The sequence below is a fragment of the Lonchura striata genome, chromosome 14, assembly GCF_050655825.1.
Source record: "Lonchura striata isolate lonStrDom1 chromosome 14, ASM5065582v1, whole genome shotgun sequence".
In the NCBI taxonomy this organism is placed as follows: Eukaryota; Metazoa; Chordata; class Aves; order Passeriformes; family Estrildidae; genus Lonchura; species Lonchura striata.
Window position 1 is genome coordinate 13,996,567 of NC_140716.1, and position 21,569 is coordinate 14,018,135.

A 21,569-nucleotide genomic window follows, 5' to 3' on the forward strand; every position below is an offset into this window, starting at 1 on the left:
AGTGTTTTCCAATAGATGCATTTATCTGGCAGGGCAGAGATAACCCTATGCTGCAACTGATTTCTTTACTGTGCCAAAGGAGGAAAAGAGAAGGATTAAAGGACTCACTGGAATCCTGCTTATGTAATTAAAACAAATAGGAATCCTGACTTCCAATAAAGAAACTTCATAAATACCTGAGTTTATGTTGGAGCGTAAAGTAGTTCGTCAGCATCAAAACTGTGGCTGTCAGCATGGAGGAGTTTAATTCTTCCTGGCAAGGACTTAAGAGTCACTAACAGCATGTCCTAGACCAGTGTGAACTGCAAGAACAAGCTGTTAGTTCCAACCCATTTCTTTATCTGCACGAAGTGTTTCACTCCAGCCTTAGCATGCCCGGGAGAAATCAATGTTTGATTTCCAAAACCATTCATGCAGCTGTCGACCTTCACTTGCTCCCTCCTGTTACAAGCCTTCTCTTGGCTTTGCCTTGTGAAACAGTCATTTGGGTGAGAAAACCCCCCAGTCTCATCTGACTCAGAACTGATTTGCTGCATATCCTGTAGCTCTGGGCTTTATCTGATGGGCTTTGAAGCAGTGCCTTACCAAAGGCACGTAGGAAGCTGAAGGTACACTGTGGTAAGTTATGTTTCTGCTGCTGGTTGTTGCAGAACCACCTTCAAGGGACTTAGAGTAAGGCTGTGCCTGCTCCAGTTGAGTTGTTAGGCTTGTCGGCTGTGTTTGTAAACGTGGTTGTGATGTGTGGGCTGCCTGGCAGAGCTCCTTGCGTGGTGTGAGGAGAACATTGCTAATGGTGGCTCAAGAAGCAGATACAGAGAGACATGAGCAGCTCTGCTTGGTGGCACCCAGACTGCACAGGCTTGGCTTGAGCATTAGGAACTTCCTGTCAGTCTGGGACAGGTCTGCAGAGGGGTGGTGGATCTCCATCATCTTAAAGGTTTTCAAGATCTGACTGGACTAAACCAGGCCTGGCCTAAGGATTAACAGCAGTCCTGCTGCAAGGAGAAGGTGGGACTAGGGACCCCTTGCACCACTCTTCTCATTCTCTGATTGTGCCTGTGTTTCTTGCAGGAAGAAGAAGGTGAGGACGCAGATATCTCTTCAGGTCCCTCAGTCATGAGCCACAAGATGCCTTCTGCCCAAGCCTTCCATCACTTTGCTCCTCGTTACGCTGAGATGGGCTGTGCTGGGATGCAGATGAGAGATGCCCATGAAGAAAACCCCGAAAGTATCCTGGATGAACACGTGCAGCGTGTGATGAAAACTCCAGGCTGCCAATCTCCAGGACCTGGCCGTCACTCTCCTAAGCCACGGTCCCCAGAAAGTGGCCACTTAGGAAAGCTGTCAGGGACACTAGGAACAATTCCTCCAGGGCATGGCAAGCACACAGCAAAATCAGGAATGAAACTGGATGCAGCTAACTTACACCACCATAAACATGTCTACCACCACATCCATCACCACAGCATGATGAAACCAAAAGAGCAGATCGAGGCTGAGGCCACGCAGCGAGTGCAGAACAGCTTTGCTTGGAATGTAGATTCACATAACTATGCAACAAAGTCCCGAAACTACAGTGAAAACTTGGGCATGGCCCCTGTCCCCATGGACTCTTTAGGCTACAGGTGAGTCTAGGAACACCCAGATTCCCAAAGCCATAACTTCTGTAGGAAGCTCTTCCAGAAATAGGCTGCAGCATCTCAGGGAAACAGCAGTTGAACCTTTTCCTGTGTGAGCTTATGCTGGGATGTTGTTTGAGGGCTCTCCCTTTCAGAAATTGATATGCCCTGATAACCCTTATAGAGTCCTTTTTATCTCTGTGATCAGGTTCTGAAAGACACCCTCTAACCAGAATTTTTATTGGCCTTGGTAATAAAATAGATTTTCTACTCCTTAAAGCAGTAGAGATGCTTAGTAATTGCAGGTGCTGGTCTACTTCTCCATGCACCAGGAGCTGGATGTTGGGGCTGTGTCTTGAGGTCTGGGTAATAGAAACAGGTCTCTTAAGGTGTTTATGAGGGGACAGATGCCCTCAATTTATTTGTTCCAAAGCTGAACCCGTTCATCAGAAGGGCTCCTTTTTCTTCCTAACAGAGCAATGGACACTGCAGTGCTGCCCTTGCAGCCAGTCCCAAGGGGATGTTCTCCAGGGTAGGGCATCCTCTGCCCAGAAAAGCCATTTGGCTGCATTGCAGGCTGTTGTCCATCTTTCCTTGGCCATTTGAATTCCTCCATCCCTTCCATGCTGCAGGGAGAGAGGGGAGCTCAGTTTCTGTGGCAGGTTTTGCTGGTCCTGTTGCTGGGTGACTGCAAAGGTGGGAGTGCAGCTCAGGGCTGACCATGGTGAGGGATGGGGATGGAGCAGCCACAGGGGAAAGCTGTACTGACCCTGAGTGTGTCTGGCTCCCCAGGGCTGAGGCTTTGGGATGTTTCTTTGCAGGGTACCAGGGGTGGGACAGTTAGTGAAGGCAGGTTGGCTGGGTCTGCAGCAGTCAGGATCAGCTTCCTGGGGTGGCAGGAGGGAGACAGAGTGCAGAGGGAGACAAAGCAAACTGCCCTTCAGGAGAGAGAGGCACTTAAATCCACCATGTTTGTATGGGGAAAGGGTTGTTGCTTCAACAGAGACGAGCATGGCCATACTGGGCCAACCCAAAGCCCCATCTAGACACAAGATTTCCTTCTAACAACAGCTACAGTGTATATTTAATGAGATTTTTAAAGGACACACTCAGACCTGTCCTTCCTCTGTCACAAACTTCCAGTTCCTGGCAGTCCCTGAATTAGAAGCTTCACAAGACAAGGATTTGCATTCAAATGGTCTTGTTTGGTAGCCAGCAGTCTCTTGTGGTGGCTTCTCTGACTCTTTGTTGAACCCAGCTGGTGTGCTGTTCCCCCAGCCTCCCATGACTGTGTCTGTGGGTCAGTGCAGAAAACAGCATTATTTTGCATGCAGTGGTGCTGCAGAGCTGCATCATCCCATGTTGGGAGAAGCAGAGACATTGTCAGCTTGCCCTGCCTTTGTAGATCTGCAGCAATTCCTCCCCAGGCTTTTTCCAAAAAAAAAAAATCCTGCAAAGCTACCCTGAGGGACTGCTGCTCCTCTGTGGTGTTCAGGTTGTTTTTCCTGTGTGTTAGTGAACATGCAGGAGCAAGGTCCTGTGCAGTAGAGCAAGTGGATGATTAGGACAGTGGGAGTCTGATGGAGTGACAGGCCAGCACAGGGGAATTCTGCATGGCCTCCCGAGCATGGGGCTGCTTGGCTGAGCATGTGGCTGTGTGTGCCATGGTGTTCCTGCAGGAGCCTTTGCTGCAGCCACGGGTGTAGCCAGAGTGTTGGCTACTGCCTGGCATCCCTCTGGCTGTGGTGGTTGAGGTGGCTGGGCTTTCCCTGGGAGGCAGCCCACCCTGCTAGGATGTGATCTTCCACCATGAGGTGAAGCTCATTCATCTGAGGATGAGAAGCAAACTCTGGGCATGGCAAGTCAGGGTGTGGGGTATCAGTGAATCTCAGGGTGATAGGAAGGACTTGGGTTTCAAGCAATGGTCAGGCATGGAGAGGCAGACAATGAATAACCTAATGCTCTGAGCAACGAGCTGGGGATTTAACACAACCCTTCTCATGGCAGGAGACCTTGCCATGGCTCGTTTGGCCAGAGGAGACCTTCCCTCTCCCCACAGGTTGTTGGGCAGAGAAGCTGCTTTGCTCAGGTCTAGGTAGTCTTACTCTTAGCCTGAACTGTGGCTTGGGTGGTTTGAGCTTTGGTAGAGCAGGGAGCTGTGGAAAATGTTGGGAGATAGATGTGTCTATCCTCTGGTTGGCATAAGCAGAGCACTAATGTCCCAAGCTTTGTTCTTGCAGTGGGAAAGCAAGTCTGCTCTCAAAAAGGAATGTTAAGAAGACTGATTCAGGGAAAAGTGATGGTGCCAACTATGAGATGCCAGGATCTCCTGAAGACGTGGAGAAAAACCAGAAGATCCTTCAGTGGATCATAGAAGGAGAGAAGGAGATCAGCAGGCATAAGAAAACAAACCATGGGTAAGGGCTGGCAGAGCAAGGGGTAACCACAGTGTTGTGTTGCATCCCCTGCCCCAGGGAGATGTGTCAACAGGCTGCCTTCCTCCCAGGCATCTTGGGAAGGCAAGAATCCACCACAGAAGGGTTTAGACCCTTAGGAGACTGAGGATTACTTGGGGGCTGTGAGGGCTGTTGTTTCTGAAGGATAACTTGTGGCCATGGCAGGAGGTTGCAGCCCCAGGGGAATCTTAGAAATTGCTGCTGTGGTTCCAAGGTGGATAACACGGCACACGGTAGGCAGGGGAGGTAATCCTGTGGGAGAATGCCACAAAAGATTGATCTTCCTTTTCCTGAGTTCATTTTTATGTGTGGGATTGATAAGAGCCCTCACATTAATCTGTGGGGTTTGTTTCAGAGTTGGGCTGCTCACCCTGATGTCTCAGGACTTGCTCAAAATCTTTAGATTTTGATGTTGCACCCCTCTTCTCCCATGAAAGCTGTGCTGTGAGGAACTTCCCAGTGGTGCCTGTGTCCAGCAGCAGGTCCATCTGGGAATGGCTGTGTGCCTGTGCAGAGCATCTCAGTGCTCCATGTGAAACCTCTGTGTTTGTGTGCAGCTCTTCAGGTGCTAAGAAGCCGCAGTCCCACGACGTGGTGCGGTCCCTGTCCATCGAGCGGCCGGTGGCGGTGCACCCCTGGGTCAGCGCCCAGCTCCGCAACGTCGTCCAGCCTTCCCACCCCTTCATTCAGGATCCCACCATGCCACCCAACCCGGCCCCCAACCCTCTCACCCAGCTGGAGGAAGCTCGCAGGAGGTTGGAAGAGGAGGAAAAAAGGGCTGGAAAACTCCCCCTTAAGCAAAGGTATGATATGGTCTGATTCTGTGTGGGAGGGCCGGGAGAGACTGCTCTGAGGGATGTCCATGTCCTCTGCTCTGGTCTCCAGCATGCAGAGGGGTCAGAGAAATCTGCCTCAGTCTTTCTGACATGATGGTGCAAATGCCAAAACCCACCTGGAGGCCATGGGCTTGTGATCTGTGCATGGAGAGGCTGGAAGTGCTGCTGGCAGGATGGGAAGGAGCCGGGCAGAGGGAGCACATCTAGAAGGACATGGCTGGAAGAGCTCTCTGCCCTGGTGCTCACTGGCTCTGCACTCATTCACAGTCACACAATGGCTTCAGAGCTCGGTGCAGGAGCAGAATTCATCAGGATGCAGCAGAATTAAGTGCAGAAAACAAATCTGTCTTTGCTCTTTATCTCCATCTCGCACAAGCTTCCAGCAAAGGCTGTTGGTGGCCTCTGGATGAGAGCTCTGTGCTGGAGCAGCTCTGACTCTGCATGACCATATCCAAGTCACTGCATCGTTCTGTGACTCAGCTTAATGGCTGTTGCAGAGCTCATTTTCCTGCTCTGTTATCTTTCAGGAGACATCATTTGCAATGCACATGGAGCTCTCTGGTGAAAAGCGTTTTGGAAGTGTTAGATAATTACTGTTAACAGCTAAAAGCACTTTGTCCATTAAAAACCTTTCACAGCTCTCCAGCTGTCCTCAGAAAACTTGACACTTTGCAGTCTGACTCGTAGAAACACAAATATAATTTTAAAAAGAAGCTCTTAATTGACAGGCTCCAGTTATTTTCACTTGTAGTGACCACGTAGCAGATTTCTGTGTATTCATGTCAGAGCATTGATTGAAAGCCAGGTAATTAGAGGGCTTTCCCAAGCCAGGTTAAGCCAAGTTTATGTGATCTACCTTTAGTGTGTACAATTGGATAGGGTTTATTAGTAGAGTCATTTTTAGTTGTACTAAATTCATGCACCTTCCCCAGAAATGTCTGTACACACTTTGAAAACAGCAGCCTGGGCTCTGCAGCTGATATTCTGACACGAATTTGGCCTGTATTTTGAGTGGCTTACAAGGGAAGCCCATGGTGTGTGGTAAATGCCAGCCATGCCAGCAGCAGGATGGGCTGAGCAGTCCCAGTGCTGGGCTGCTCTGGTTCCACTGCCTCTCCATGAGGTTTGGCTCTTCTCCCAAGGATGCAGCAATCCCCCAGCCTGTCCCATGCCTGGAAAACCAGAGTGACATTCACCAGTGGGGAACTCCTTATGAAAAGTAGATGTGCCTGTGTCCAGTAGCAAGCAGAAATGGATGCAGTGGTCTCCAGGGAGCCAAAGATTTCTGGATGTTGAAATCTCTCTGCTGGATTTTGATAGAATGGCTGCCACAACTGAAGCACACCTGATCTGGCAGTTTTTAGAAAGCTCCTGCTCTGGTTGGCCCAGGAGCTCACCTGGAAATAGATCCCACAGCTCAGTGAGAACAAAGTTGAAACTGAGAGAGGAGCTCCCATGAAAACACCATTTATTTCAGTCAGGAGCTTTGAAGAGCTCTGGGAAATTGGAGCCAGTGTCCCAGGTTTGTCAATAGCCTTGGGGAAGCACAGAGAGGTGGAGGTGAGCCCGGAGGTGTCCTTGAGGCTCCAGTTGAGCTGGCTGTGGGTGGAGAGCATGCTGTGCCAGCTTTCTACAGCCAGACTGGCCTTGCCAGCACGGTTACCCTGCTCTGCAGCCACTCCCCTCTGGCACAGCCCTCCAGCGTGGCCTTCCCCACCAAACTGCCCCCTGCCAGCAACCTGCTCCCACTGCGCTGCCCTAAATCAGCGAGGCACCTGCAGTGACCATGCTGGAATTGTAAATATTCTTCCAGAAAAAGCATTTCTGTCCATTTTTCACAGCATTTGGAATAACTCTGATCTCTGAGATAGCAACCTGGCTGCTGCTGGCAAGCAATTCAGGATTGACCATCCGGTGCTAATGACCTGCAGATCCAGCAGCACGCCAGTGCCCAGCATGGGTGTCCCAGTGACCATCAGGTTTTCCCATGGACAGACAGGTTTTGAACCATTTCCTGTAGCCCAGTCTCACATTTCACAGCTGGATTGAAGTAATTAATACCAGCTCCTCAGAGAAAGGATTTTTTGCAGGCAGGGAGAACATTTAGCATGAGATCACTTTGGAATCAATTGTGTTGGCCCAAGACTGGAAGAGGGGCAGAGCCTGTGGCTGGGACACCTGCTGAGGTAACATGTCTTGGGTGCATTTTGGGCTTTCCAAAGCTCTCCAGCCCCAGGGCTGAGTTGGAGCAAGCTGGACACCTTTGCAGCACAGCAAGGTTGGATTGGTGCTGCAAACCAGACATGGGCTCCCTGTCCCAGCAGTGGTGGGATGCACAGCTGTGGGACAGGACTGGGATGCAGTTGCAGTGAGGGGGATGAGTGCTGTTGTTTCCCTGCTGGATGGTATTTTGTGCTCGTGACAAACACAGCAATGGGAGGTGATCTCAGAAGGGGCAGGGCGTGGTACCTGGCAGTATTTCTGGGTCACACTGACACCCAGGAGATGGGTGCAGGTGGCAGATTTAATGAGGCAGGGCTCAGAGTCGGTCTGATGGCCTTTATGTGCAAGCCAAAGTCTCGGGAGATCTCTTGGCAGTGACGAAAGTGGAGACAGTTGTGTTGTTTCATTCTCCTTAGGGGAGCTCTTGGAAAATTACATTGTCAGTGATTCCATATTCATCAGCTCTGCTTCAGCCTGCTAGAGGTCTGTGGCTGCAGTTTGGGGTGTGTGTGAGCTCTGCTGATAGAATTAAAGCAACAGGAAAATCTTCTCTTGGTACATTGGTGATAAAAGGAAGACTGGGGAAAATGTGGGCCCTGTGTGGGAGGAAATGGGAGAGCTGGTTACCTGGGCCATGCACAAGGCTGAGGTACTCAATGGCTTTTCTGCTTTGGTCTTCACCAGTGAGTGCCCCAACCACAGCACCCGAGTCACAGACAAAGGCAGGGACTGGGAGAAAAAAGAACCACCCACAGTAGGAGAGATGAGGTTTGAGACCATGTAAAGAACCTGAAGGTGCACAAGTCCATGGGACCTGGTGAAATCCATCCACAGGGCCTGAGGGCACTGGTGGACGAAGTGTCTGAGCCACTATCCATCGTATTTGAGAAGCCATGGCAATCTGGACAAGTTCCCACTGAGTGGAAAAGGGAAAGCACAGCCCCCATTTTCAAAAAGGGAAAAAAGGAAGGCTTAGGGAACTAAAGGCTGGTCAGTCTCCCCTCTTTATCTGTCAAGATCATTTTTGGGTACTGCTTCAGGCGTCATTTTCAGGGCACATCTCACTGGAGCCAGGCTGAGCATGTTCAAGAACGGCCTTTCAGATGTGAAGTGCACAGCAGGAGGAAGGACACCCCCAGCCACTGGCACAGTTTCCCCCTTGCTTCTGCCACAGCAGAGCTCAGGGATGTCCTGTCCTCTCCATCTCCCCAGGCAAAGGAGAACAGCAGCCCTGAGGAAGCAGCTCTGCTCCTGTGCCAGGCTCCTCTCTGTGTCCCCAGGCACACAGCAGCCCTCTCTTAGTTGTGACTTGTCTCTAGAAGGATTAAGAGAAGCTTAGGGACTTGAGGTTTTCCAAACCCCTTCAATTAACTTCTGGCTCGCAGAATTCACAGAATTTGCCTGAATTTATGACCCATTTTTCCTTTAAATGCCTTATATTTTTGTTTCCAAGGATGACTCAATTCCTTAATGTTTCCCTAGCTAAAGGGCATCCTGTATTTTGATACAGGGATGGGAGAGGCTCTGAGAGCTCTGCTGGCACCAGGAGCAGACCCTTGCCTCTCAGAATGCTCCATCTTCTCCAAAGGTCACACAGGCAGAGCAGGCACCCAGAAGATTGTTCAGCTGAACTTTGGACCTCTCATGCCTGTAGGGAGAGGTGGAAAGGCTGTGTCTGGTGTTGGTTTGCAGTGCCAGTGTTTATGTGGGCACACCATGAAAAGGTGCTCTGCCCGCCAGCCACTGTTTAAAGGTTAAGGTCAGAGTCATTTCCAAAACTGCGATTACCTCATGTGCTTGGCAGATTCTATGGCTTTTACAGCAACTTTCCAGTCATGTAAATACAAAATCATCTTTTTTTATCCAATGTGCTTTTAAAATAATTTTTTTAAACCTGCCAAATGTGTTTTATGTGACTTTGAAAGGGAAGGCTGCCTCTGGCTCAGACCATGCATGCCAAGGTACCAATTTGTGTAGGCTGCTCCAATGTTTGTGCAGCGTTTTCGGCACCCCAGATGAAAGGCTCTGCAGAAGGGCAAAGTACCCTGAGCTGAATTACTGTTGCTTTTGTTTGTCTCTGAAAATGGGGTGAGGGCTGGGCTGACAGTTTCAGCCTAGTGATGGCACCACATAGCTGAACCTGGTGTGTGGGCTGGAAGCAAAGACCAGACCAACATTTTGAGAGCTGGGAAAACACAGGAGGTGTAAAGTCACTGAGGTTTTGGGGATGGCAGCTGCCTTGGCACCCTGCATGGACAGGGCAGGCAGCAGAGTCTCCAGAACATGCCATGCTGGAAGCTCCATCCCCTCAGACCTCCACGTACTCTGGGAGAGGTGTCCAGGGGAGCTGTGGGGTGCAGGAACATCCTGCCTGCAGGTGTGGGCCACTGCAAAGTCCTGCTGGGCTGCTCTGGCCATGGTGACAGTGATCCCAAGCAGTCTGGGCACTGTCTGCAGGATCATGCCTTGTGGGATGGTGCTCCAGCCCTGTGTGCACCAGGAGCATGGTGAGATGGTAATGGAGATGATGCTGACCTGGCTCTGCTGCCTTGGCCTGGGGTGCTCTGCCGGTGACTCCCCAAACCATGCTGTGAGGAGGGCCGTACTCTCAAAGCCTGGAGAGCACAAAGGAGCTGAGTTAGATCCTGCACCCTCCTTGTGTCTGTGTCCTGGCCTCATTCAGCCTTTCCAAGTGCTCCTTGACCACTCTTGGTGTGTGTCTGCATGCCCAGAGAGCTGTTGGTGGGAGCAGGCGATGCTCAGGGGACTGCTCTGCATTTCCACCAGCCCATCTGGGGGGCCCTGACCTGCTCCTCTCAGCCAGCAGCCCCGAGCCCTGCCAGGTACCCAGCAGGATGGTTCTGAGCCCCTGGGCTGGCGCTGAGCAGGTGCCTGGTGTCTGTCCCAGCAGGTTGAAGCCCCAGAAGAGGCCGGGCGGCGGCGCGGCGCAGCCCTGCGAGAACATCGTGGTGGCCTATTACTTCTGCGGGGAGCCCATCCCCTACCGCACCCTCGTCAAGGGCCGAGTGGTGACGCTGGGACAGTTCAAGGAGCTGCTGACCAAGAAAGGGAACTACAGGTAAGGGCTGCTCCCCACTGTGAGAACCCCAGGCTTGGTCAGGGGTCTCGTGTGGTGGTAAAGTCTCTCTTCTAACCTGTGTTTCCAAAGAAAAACCCCACAGCCTCTTGTTGTTCGGTCTCAAGGCAGTTTATTGCGAGTTATCTAAAAGGTTGTATTCACTGTTTGCTCAGCAGCTCAGGCAGAGGCACACACACACCCTGACATCCTCTCTGTCTGCTGTCTTCTTCTTCTCCCTCCCTGCCCAGGGCTGCTGCTCTCTTTTATATGGTACATTACATGTTATATGTTTACAGTTTTTCCTCAATACCTACTACCTATGTTACAAGGTGCTTTTCTACTCTAAACAAATCCATAAGTGCCAACATCACCAAGAACATGGAGGCAAGGAAGAAAAAGGAGGAAAAACAGGATCAGTCCACTTTCCTCCATCTTAGAACTTCTGACCACCATGTACAAAGTAAAACCCCCCCTGTACAGGTGCTAAAACCCCCCTGTACAATACTAAAAAATTTTCCCCTCTGTTTTTTAACTACTTCTACTATACTATCTAACTCTTTGTAACTGTTTGTTCCACCTTCAAAGTTAATAACTCATTCCGTGACTCAAACTCAAAATCACAGCTGTTTGCAGCTGCCTACCAGGGTTTCAAATGCTTCTAACCAAAGCCTAAAACCTCTAAAAATGTCTGAGAGACATTTTGAGTTCCAACACCCACCTGTAGGAAGCTGCCAGCAGCTGTTGGTGACCCCTGGCAGATGGCACTGCCAGGACACAGCAGCATTGCCCCACAAAGGGGAGGGTGGGTGGAGGTGGGTCAGGAGGGCTTCCCCAGGGCTGTGCTGTGCTGGGGATGTGGCAGCATGGCCAGGGCACCTGGGCTGGTGAAGAGGCAGGTTAGCAGGGGGGAGAGGTTGGGTTTTGTAGCAGAAATGTCCTGAATCATGGCTTGCACCTCCAACAGGAACTGCTCCTGTTCCTGGACAGGTGCACTCAGTGTTCAGTGATGCTGGAGGGACCCTCTAAATTCAGAGCTGGTTTTGCTCCTCTCAAAGTTCCCTTTAGTGAGGACAGGGAGGTTGGGTCCTCCCAGAGTCCCAAAGCAGTCAGACATGGGGCATGGATCTCTCCAAGTTCCCACTTCCAAGTAGGAGCTGCCATGGGAAAGCCTACCTAGAAATGCTCCACCAACACAAGGGCCTCTGCTGCTGCTTTTGGGCTTTGAGTGGGCTTGGATTCAGGGCTGGAGCTGCTGACCATGCTGACATGGATCCTGACCACTTTCTGTGGTCACTGTTGAGGGCAGGGGCAGGAGTGTGACCTCAGTCCCCTCCATGTCTGGGAGAGTAGCCTCCTGTGCTCCGTGAGCTCAGAGCCTGGGTACAGAGAAGGGCTGTACCCACGTTTGGGGATCATGGTGCCCTGTGACCATTCACATGGGTTTTTTTCCCTTCTCCCCCTTCCACATTTCTGTTTTTTTCAGGTATTATTTTAAGAAAGTGAGCGACGAGTTCGACTGTGGTGTGGTCTTCGAGGAGGTGCGGGAGGATGACACCATCCTGCCCATCTTCGAGGAGAAGATCATCGGGAAGGTGGAGAAGATTGATTAAGCTCCAGGGCAGCGAGGACAGGACTGTGAAGGACTCTGGGACTGGAGGAGAAGGCCTGGGGCAGATGCTGGCAGTGCTGCCACCACGGGCACCAGGCAAGCCCAGGGCAGAGGGTGGCAGCTCCGCTTTCCAGCACGGATCTGGGCAAGCTCCAGGATGCCAGTGGATGCCCTTTCACCCCACAAACCTGCCAGTGGGAGCCTGGCCTCCCTCTCCATACCGAATATAAGTGTAATGTAGCATTGTACAGTGCATTAGAAAGTGTAATATGACCTTGTTTACTAAAGCTGCATATTTTTGATATATTGTAATAAAAGGAAAATATTTCCAATGTCACAGTGCTCTTATGTAAATGTAAAACCTACAGGTACTGCAGAACTCACCCAAAGTGTACAGCCATCAATCAGATCCGGCTGCTCCGCGCTTTCCCGGCACCCTGCCCCGTTCTCCCAGCATGGATGGCTCTGGAGCACCATGGGGTAGAGCTGCCCTCACCCCACCAGTGGGGAAGGGGCACAACCCCACTCCAAAGGGGCTGTGAAGATCCTTGAGCCATTTGGAAGGAGTCACCTGTGGCCTCCTCGGCAGGCTCAGCTGCTGGACGTGGTAGGATGGGTCTTTTCTTCTCCTCCTGAGCTTCCTTGCAACTGAGTAAACCCCCAAGGGATAGAAGGGTCAGTGCCTGTTGGGACTGGGGGCTTCCCGCAGAACAAGGACCAGCTCAGAGCCAGGGTGGCAGGCTGGGTGCTGGCATCCCACAGCCTGCACCTCCTCTGTGTCCCCTGTGTCCCCGTGGAGAAGGGATTGCTTCCGAGGATGGTGCTGCAGTTCTGCTCCTGTGTGCCTGGTGCAGACATGCCCAGACCCCTGGGCCAAACTCTGGCTTTAGGCAGGGCTCTCTTTAGGAGAGCCATAATGGGGAAGCAGACATGAAAACTGAAGACAAAATACGTCTTTTTATGAGTCCTGCATCTTTGTCAGCTTCTGTGTCTCCGGGGAAGCAGCAGGAGGGCACTGCACCAGGGGCTCATTGATGCCTTTTGTGGCTCATGTAGGGCCAGCAGCAGCCCTGGGAAGCCTCCTGGGCTTACTCAGCTGCAAGGAAGCCGGGGATGTGCCGGTGCTGCCCTCATCCTGTCCTCGCCAGCCCAAGCCCTGCTGCTCCAGCACAGCCACGGCTCTGTGCCAGCTCCCTCTGAGAGCCCTTGCCCACCCACCCAGGGGTGGCCCCAAAGAGTCCACGGTGGCGCTGGCCCTGCCCAGAGCCATCCCCAGCCCCAGCAGTGGTGGAGCTGCCGGACCCCGTGGCACCAGGCCGGGATGGCTGTGCCTGTTGTACATGTCACCGAGTGCCTTTAATCACAGTTCTGGACTTGCCTGATACACTCTGTGAAGTCCAGCAAAATCTGCTAATGTTTTCAGCCCGGGAACAGTGTCAAAGAGGGGTTTTACTCCGTTTTTTGAAGTTCTGATGGTGGTGTGTCTGGTGAGGTTTGTTGGCGTGCCCGGGATTTCCGTCCCCCTCTTTTTTTCGGGGGTCCCTGTAAATATGTACAGTGGCCATGCAGCCCCGGCATTTCCTCTGCATTCTCATGTGCTGACTTGTACAATGATCTTTTCAAAGGTACTTGGATAAAATGAAATAAAACCCCACATCCCACTGCCTGCTGCTTTTTTTCCTTCCCTGTGGAGCCGGCCCAGGCCCTCAGCAGCCTCTGGGATGGACAGAGGATGAGGCAGGATTGGCGAAGGGCAGAGGGTGGGACTGGGGCTGCTCTGGGTTCCCTGGAGGGGTGGCTGAGCACATCCTGGCCCCACAGGACCAACATATTGCCCCTGAAGGAATGGGCCAGCAGAGAGGACAATGCTGGAGTTGCCAGAGGCTACAAGCCAGGCTTATGTGCAGGTAGAACCCCGTGTTGCCTGCCTTGACTGTGACAGCAGCTCCTGGGTCTTGTGTGTCATGAAGGAGAGACCCCAGCTGGTCTCCCATCAGCTGAACGGCACCAGTGCAGCACGAGGGCCAGCACGGAGAGCTCCTTGGCTCCCTGGTGCCATTGCAGGGTTGCCAGGATCAGTGCTGTGGCACAGCTGCCCAGGGGGACAGAGGCCCTGCTGTGTCCCCTAGACAGGTGAGTGCCCCCAGCACATGGACACAGACACAGACCAGAGCCCACATTGTTTCCAGGTGGTTTATAGCACATGCATGAGTAGGACATGGCTCACAGCTCATCCCGGGATTCATCTGTCTGCGGTGTACTTGGACCCTCCTTGCCCGTGCTGTTCCCAGGGGCCTTGGTCACCTGGAGAAGGCAGCAATGAGGCATGGATGGGCACACAGTCCCTGCCTGGCCCTGTCCCCATCCTGCAGGATCCATCCCCTCGCCCAGCAGGGGCTGGGGACAGCCCTGGGTAGGGGGCTGTCCCCTGACCTCACTCACCGGAGGCTCCTCAGGCAGTGTCCCCCCATTTTCCAGGAACTTGGAGAAGGTCTCCACATCACGGCTGCTCTTGTACTCAACCATCTGGAGCCATGGGAGCGGAGGGCGCTGAGGGTGCCACCGGCCCCCAGGTGCTGGTGACCCCACAAGTGCCCACACCTACCTTCCTGCCCGGCCCCGCGGGGAAGTAGTACAGGGTGGGGTAGCCGTGGATGGTGATGTTCTCCAGCTCGTTGGCCGTGGAGTCCATCTTGGCGATGACGATGTCCTCGTGGTCCTTGTAGCGCTCGGCCAGCTCCTCCCAGGCGGCCTCCATGGCCTGGCAGTGGGGGCACCACGGTGCGTCTGCGGGGCGGGCGCATTGACCAGGGCTCTGGGACAGGGCTGGGGCTGTCCTGGGGGGGCTGAGCCCCACGGAGGAGCTCAGGGAGGGACATGCGTGGCCCTGGCACTTACAGAACTTGACAAAGACGTTCTTGGTCTCATCGAAAGCCACCTGCTCAAAGGTCTTCCCCACCAGGACTTTAAGAGGCTGTGTGTCCCAGTCCTCAGGGGGCTCTGCACTCAGCAGGTGAGGCTGTGGGGACAGTCAGGCTGGGGCAGGGGTACGTTCCTGTGCTGCCTTTTGGAACACATCTTGCCCTCTGCTGCCATCCCAGCTCTGTGTGTCTCCATGGCAGCAGTCTCCTGCCCCCCTTCCCCAGATCCCCAAGCCTGGCAGCAGGACTATCAGCATTATCTGGTGTTCACCACACAACAATCATCCTTAAGCTTCTGAGCCAACAGCCCGTCTCTCACCACAGGGCAGAACCCATGGGGTGCTGGCGGGCGCCGTGCTGCAGCCCTCATGCAGCCCTCACCTTCACCTTGCCGTCCAGCACCGCGCGGACGAAGCTGCGAACGGCCGAGTCCGAGAAGTCGTCCTGCTCCATCTGGTACTTGCGATTGTTCTTCATCCTGACCAGGCGCAGGGTGGGGGCATCAGCAGCGGTCATGCCAAAGAAGGGCAGGACACTGGCGCCGTGGCCGGCTACGTCCACCACCACGAAGAGCACCTGGGCAGGGAACGGGGACACTGAGGCTGGGGAGTCCCAGAGCCACCCCATGTCCCTTCCATGGCGCCGCCTCACCTCGCCCCGGAAGTCACCGGCAGCTGCCCTGAAGCCGTCCCGCAGCGACAGCTGCTCCGGTGAGGACTTGTTGAGGAAAAGCAGCATGTGATGGGGGATCTTGGCCCCGAAGATCTGGTCAGACGTCTGGGGAGGAGGAGGAGAATGAGGGCAGCCATGGCCCTCAGGGGACAGTGGCAGGGCTGGGGACGGGCTGTACCTCCTTGGTGAACTCCATCACCAGCTGCAGGCTGTGGGCGCGGAGCAGCCGGGTGATCTCAGCCGTGTCCAGCCCCCGTGCCGGGTCCACAGGGAAGTTTGTCTGTCTCTCATCAAACTGCCAGGGCAGGGGCCTGTGAGGGCTGAGGGGAGGACAGGATGGCCCCACCACTCCCCTGCCACCCCCTCACCTTCTTGAACAGGCAGACGGTGTCGGCTGACAGCCCGTAGGCCTGGAAGAGCTCAGCTGCCTCTGCCACGCCGAACGTCAGGTCCACCATCTCGACAGCCACCTCGAAGAACGCCTGGGCTGCCTCACCCCTCAGGTCCTGCACAGCCACCCATGAGTGCCACGGCACAGCCACGGCCCTGGTCCAGCCCCAGCCCGCCCCAGCCCACCTTGAAGAAGCCGATGACCACCAGGTCCTGGGAGTTGATGAAGGCTGCGATGGTGTCGGTGTCCTGCAGCAGCGTGGCGCTGGGGCCAGCCCGGCGCTGCATCCAGCGCACGATGCCCTGGCTGTCCATGCGGCCTGGCACACAGATGTCACCTGACACCCCTCTCCAGCCTGCCACCCCTCCCTGTGCCACCAACCTCAGCCACCCACCACCAGCACCGTGGCACTGCCCGCCATCATCACCTCATACATGACACTGTCACCTGTCCGTTATCACCACCAGGACATTGCCACCCCTCTCACCATCACCATCCTGTGACCTCCACAAGGACAGTGCCACCCTGGACCATCAGCCCCTGCCACCCACCCCAGCCTCATGGGGTGCCAGTGTCCCCCTGGACAGGTGCCAGGGACACTCTGTGGTGCCACAGCCCTACCGGTGTATTCCAGGGGGTGAGTGCGGTTGCCATCACGGAAGAGCTTGAGCGTGGGGTAGGAGGTGATGCCAAACTCAGTGGCCAGGGCTGTCTGTGCCGTGGCATCCACCTTGCCCAGCCAGGCTGGGCTGGACTCATTCCTCAGCTCAGTGGCTGCCTGGGCATAGGCAGGAGCCAGCCGCTGGCAGTGCCCACACCACGGCGCGTCTGTGGGTAGGGGACAGCATTGATAACGGGGACAGGTGTGGGGACAGCCCAATGGCTGTGTGAGCCCACTGGGCCCCAGCTTGTGCCCCTGTGCCACACCCACACCACGTGTCCGTGTCCTGTGTCCCACAGCCGTGCTGCACACCCCTCACCCCATGCTCTGCCTGTGTCCCTGCTCTGCATGTCCATCCCCATCCCATGCCCTGTCACATTGCCTGTGCTCCTGCCCCTCTGTCCTACAGCCTTGCCCCTGCCCACCCCACGTACCATCCCTCCTGTCCTGTACCCTCCTGTGCCTGTGTCCATGCACGTGTTCTGCCCACACACAGCCACAGCCAGTCCCTCCTGCCAATATTCCCTACCCCACATCTGCCCCTGCCCACACCCCTGCCCGCGGTGGGGCACTCACAGAACTCCACCAGCAGCAGCTGGTGCTCACTCAGGGCACGGGCAAAGTTGTGCTCATGGAGCACCAGGACATTGTCCTCCTCCTTGATCTCATCTGTGAGCACTTCATCCTCTTTCTCCTCCTTTTCCTCCTCTTCTATCACCTCTTCATCCTCATCCTCGCCCCCCAAAGCCGGGCCCAGCCAGGCCAGCGACAGCACCAGCAGCCAAACCAGGCGGGACCCGCAGCCGCGCATGGTGCCGGCGCTGAAGATGTTGTCCAGGGAGGAGGCCGAAGATAAGGGACCTGGGGGCGGGTTGTGCCGGGCCCCGGGGCTCGTGGCCCTCCGCTACTGGCTGCCCGGCCCGCGATAAGGCAGCGGGACCAGGTGGCCGCTTTCCAGACGCTCCAGGGAGACCTGGCCCCGCCAGGGGGATGGGGACAGGGAGCAGGGGGACAGGCGGTGGGGACACAGACACACCAGTAAGAGACCAGTCTGTAGGGTTTAATGGCGATGGAAGAGCACAGCCTGCGGCCGGGCGGGCACCGGACACGGCACCACCGCGGCAGGACCACAGCCCCGGCCCCAGCCATGGGGACGCCGTGAGGACCAGGCGGGCGTCGATATTTTAAAAAAAAAGAGCAATTAAAAATAACTTTGGTTGCGAAGACCACGACCACGGGCTCTCACTCGCTAAGGGACCCCCCTGAACCCTTCACGCGACTGGGGCAAGCGCGGCGGTGCCGGCGGGGGCTCCCCGGGACGGCGGCGCCTCGTCCCCGGGCTGGCGGGGGGAGCCGCGGTGCGGGGCGGGCTCAGTCCTCCCAAGCCTTCTTTATGCAGAGGCCCCACTCCCAGGAGAGGTGCTCCGTCTTGTCGTCGTCGGTGACGAGGGAGCGGACGCGGTAGGAGCCCCGCGCCAGCCATCCCCGCGGCGCCTCCTCCGCCGGCGTCACCACCTCGTACTCCTCGGCCCGCGGCGCGTAGCTGCCCACCATGAACACGTCGCGATCCACTGGGCCAGGAGGGGACAGGAGGGACGGGTGAGTGCGGCCAGGGGAGCCTGGGGGCCCCCCAGCCCCGGCCCCCAGCCCCCAGCCCCACTCACCGGGCCGGCCCCGGCGGTAGGTGAGGTGCAGGCACCGCAGCCCGCAGACGATCTCCCTGTTCACCTGCGGGCAGAAGGCAGGGGGGACTCGGGGACTGCCCCATGGCATGGGGACCCCTGGCATCCTGACATCCAACTCTTCCAGGATCCAGCCCCTTGCCAGAATTCAGCATCATCAAAGGTGGCAGGGACTCGGAGATGACAGGGATCCCCCTCAGGAGGAGCAGGGACCTCTAAGAATCCCTTGGATAGGCAGCATTGCTGGGATCTCTGGGAGAAGCAAGGATTCTGGGGTGGCAGGAACCATGGGGTGGCAGTCATGCTGGGGACAGCAAGGACCCCCAGGGTGGCAGGGACCCAGGAGACTGGGAAACTCAGGGTGGGCAGAGACCCCCAGAGGGGCACGGACCCCAGGGGTAAAGGGCAGAAGCAGATGTGCCAAGGCAGGAACCCTGGGACAGGCAGGCACCCATGGGTGGCAAGAGGGATTCTGCAGGACAGGGTCCCAGGGTAACAAGAATCCCTTGGGGTAGGGAGCCCGTGGTGTGAGGGCAGCAGGGCCATGCCCAGCCAGTGGGCACAGGGCACCACGCACCTTGAAGGACACCTTCACTCTGTAGTCCACCCCTTCCTTCAGCACAAAGGCCTGGCCTCTCAGCTCTTCCAGATCTCCTGCACAGGTAGATAGATGGTCCATCAGCCCAGTAGCCCTTCCTCCGCCTCCTCCTCCTCCTCCTCCCCCAGTGTCCCCAGGGCTCACCTGTCAGGTCCATGGTGATGGGCCCCGGCGCCTGCTCGCACATCAATGTCAGCTTTGTCACCTGCACGTTGGGCACGCTGGCATCTAGGGACAAGCAGCAGGGCCCAGACCTTACCTACCATGCCCAGTCCACCATCACCTCCATCCCAGCGAGCCAAGGGGTCGCCCCTGGCCCTGTAAGGGAGGGAAGGGCCGCGGTGTCTGTGGTGGGGGTGTTAAAGCAAGTGAGTGCCAGGCAGCCAGGCAGGGTGCCGGAGAGCAGGTGCATCTCAGGTCACTCCACCACTGGCACAGTGCCTTTTGGGGTAAAAATCACATTTAAAGGACCCAGACACTGGTGTTTCCCAGGGTGTACCATTCCCTGGCTCAGGAGCAGAACAAGGGGAAGCAGAGGAGGCGGATGCAGCGTGCACAGCCAAGGCATCCCTTGAGGTGGGCCCTGGTCTCATTCACCCCACCAGCCCAACCTGCACGGCCCCCAGCTTTCACACATACCACGGTGCATCCCTCATGCACCCCACTGCTTTGCAAGCCCTCCCTCCCTCCCAGTTTGCACCCTCCTATTTGCATTCATGGATGGACACCGGGGTGCTGGGCCCGCGGAGCCCCCCGGGGACCCCCAGTGCAGACCAGCAGCAGCCTGGGGTGGGGGAACCCGTGGGGGCCCTTACCCCGTGTTCCGCCCCCCCGCCCCCGCCGTTCGCTCCTCTCAGTCATCCCCATGAATTTCCCGGTTCCCTGTAGCCGTTCCTATGGAAACTGCGGCGGTGATCCCGTAACCACGGCAACTGGGGTCCCCGGGCACCGGCGCTCTGTCGGCAGGGAATGCCGGGGTCTCTGCGCGGGTGGGGGGCACAGGCGACACCCACGCGAGATTCCAGCCGGGATGCGCCCTCCCTGCGGGGATGCCCCACGGGACGCTCCCTGCTCGAGCACGCCCGAGCTCCCCGAGCCCGCTGAGGCTGCATCCCCCGGCTGGGCTGCCGGGGTGCCGCGGTGCCCAAACCCGCCTGCAGCCCCAGCCTTACCCACGGCAGCAGGGATGGCGCCCAGCAGTGCCTGCTTGTACTTCCGCAGGCTCTCATCCCCTGGGTCCAGCTCCTGGATCTCCTGCAGGCTCTTCTTCTCCGGCGTCTTGTACGCCAGGGCCACGTCGGCATCCTCCTCCTCCTCCAGCGATAGCGTCACCCCCTCCTTGTCAGCCATGATGTCTGCGGGGGACAGGCGGTGGCAGCTCCGGGGACACCCCGGGGGACACCCCCTGCCCTCAGCACGAAGGCACTGGTGGGCAGGGGGTGGCTGGGCTGTGACATGGGAAATCCCCGTGGGGAGGCCAAGCTGGTCCCGGCTCGGAGCCGTGGGAAGGCTGCCAGGCTCGGTGTCCCCGGGGCCTGGTGGCACAGCGGAGACCAGAGGTGTTGCCGCCGGCTGCATTTCCGCACGGTCATGGAGCAAGGCGAGCTGGTGCCTACGCGGTGTGCTCGGTCTGGGGGGTGCTTGCAGACCCCTCCAGCCCCCAGGGCCCCTTCGTGTCACCCACAGAAGTCCTTGTCACTGCCCTGCAGCCCCCTCCAACCCCACTGGGCAACCTCCAGCCCCGTCTCCCACCCCAAATCCAAACCACCAGCAGCTGCAGGGCAAAGAGGCATCACTGGGATGGTGGCTCCGGTGGCTCCGGTGCTGCCAGACTGCCGGGGGGCACAAATGTGGGTGATGTCCCCACAGTCCCTGGCTCTCCCTGCCCATTGCATCACCACCCCGCTCTTGTGACTGCAAGCACCGAGCTCCCCAGAGCCCCTGGAACTCCATCCCTGGGGACATGCTGGGAATACAGCATGGGGCAGAGGACGCTGCCTGCGCTCAGCCCCGGGGCCGCAGGGCCAAAAGTCTGTGTCAGTCTGGCCATGATGTGGGCCCCTCGGGGCAGTGGCAGTGACGGGGACACAGCAGTGGCCCTGCTGCCCCTCTGGCCCCCCACCAAGGCCCTGCCCCTCGTCTGTCACGGCAGCATGCGGGCACTCCCAGCCCAGGGATGCACCCACTCGGGACTCGCCAGCTGCCCACGGGCGGCAGGGCAGGGCGGCATGCGCCAGGTGCCACAGGCTGCGAGGTGGCAGGGGGACAGCGGGGATCTCCCCCGTGGGGATCTCTCCCCGGGGATCTCCCCCGCGTCCCCCTGCCACCTCGGGCCCGGGGTGCTGCTCACTCACGGATGCACCGGGCGCCCGGGGAATGCTCACTTACTGGGGACTCGGAGTGATGCTCACCCTCCCTCCCCGGGGCAAAGCCCCCCGCCGCCCCCGGGCGCTGCCCCCCGGCCGCCGCCGCTCACCTCGGTAGCACAGCGCCAGCCAGAGCAGCTCCAGCAGCTGCCCGCCGGCCTCGCACACGTCCAGGCCGAGCATGGCCGGGCCGTGCCGGGCCCGCCGCCCCCGGGGCCGGGCGGGGCGGCCGCTGGCGGGGCCCGGGGCGCGGCTCTGCCGGTGCCGGCGGCTCCTCCCGCCCGCTGCCGCCGCGCTCGGCGGTGCCGGCTGCTCCCGAGCGCTCCCCGCTGCGCTTCCCGGCGCTGCCCGGCGCGGCCCGGCGGGGCGGCGGCGGCTCCCGCAGACGCGGCGGCTCCGCTGCCCGCCCCCGCCCGCCCCCGCCCCTCGCGGCTCCAGCCCCGCCGCTCGTGGGCG

The 21,569-nt window shown here is 57.2% G+C and overlaps 3 protein-coding genes across 8 annotated transcripts in view; 1 reads left to right on the forward strand and 2 right to left on the reverse strand.

Moving 5' to 3' along the window:
* AXIN1 (axin 1) overlaps positions 1-13,483 on the forward strand; it is a 78,230-nt gene extending 64,747 nt beyond the window's left edge. For 4 of the 5 annotated variants that reach the window (XM_085592442.1, XM_021548598.3, XM_085592443.1 and 1 more), the window contains 5 exons: positions 1,072-1,625; positions 3,860-4,036; positions 4,633-4,878; positions 10,043-10,213; positions 11,697-13,483. In XM_085592442.1, coding sequence (XP_085448568.1) covers positions 1,072-1,625; positions 3,860-4,036; positions 4,633-4,878; positions 10,043-10,213; positions 11,697-11,823 — 1,275 coding nt within the window. In that variant the 3' untranslated portion in view covers positions 11,824-13,483. The remainder of the gene's footprint in view (positions 1-1,071; positions 1,626-3,859; positions 4,037-4,632; positions 4,879-10,042; positions 10,214-11,696) is intronic. The other variant, XM_021548599.3, reaches the window with a different exon arrangement.
* Positions 13,484-13,919: 436 nt separating this feature from the next.
* Positions 13,920-17,414, reverse strand: PDIA2 (protein disulfide isomerase family A member 2). Of its 2 annotated transcripts, XM_031506117.3 has the most exons (11): positions 17,044-17,414; positions 16,428-16,634; positions 15,992-16,125; positions 15,784-15,921; positions 15,594-15,710; positions 15,395-15,520; positions 15,125-15,319; positions 14,721-14,841; positions 14,428-14,609; positions 14,265-14,348; positions 13,920-14,126 (listed from the first exon to the last, which is right to left on the reverse strand). In XM_031506117.3, exons 1-11 carry the CDS (start codon positions 17,276-17,278, stop codon positions 14,046-14,048), a joined length of 1,620 nt encoding a protein of 539 aa, XP_031361977.2. In that variant the 5' UTR covers positions 17,279-17,414; the 3' UTR covers positions 13,920-14,045. The 2 variants fall into 2 exon arrangements, with proteins under 2 accessions (XP_031361977.2, XP_085448577.1); XM_085592451.1 differs by having other exon boundaries at positions 13,920-14,348.
* A 92-nt stretch (positions 17,415-17,506) lies between these two features.
* Positions 17,507-21,396, reverse strand: ARHGDIG (Rho GDP dissociation inhibitor gamma). Its single transcript, XM_021548597.3, has 6 exons — positions 21,224-21,396; positions 19,920-20,102; positions 18,892-18,975; positions 18,727-18,803; positions 18,132-18,195; positions 17,507-18,038 (listed from the first exon to the last, which is right to left on the reverse strand). Exons 1-6 carry the CDS (start codon positions 21,294-21,296, stop codon positions 17,839-17,841), a joined length of 681 nt encoding a protein of 226 aa, XP_021404272.1. The 5' UTR covers positions 21,297-21,396; the 3' UTR covers positions 17,507-17,838.
* Positions 21,397-21,569: the final 173 nt, after the last annotated feature.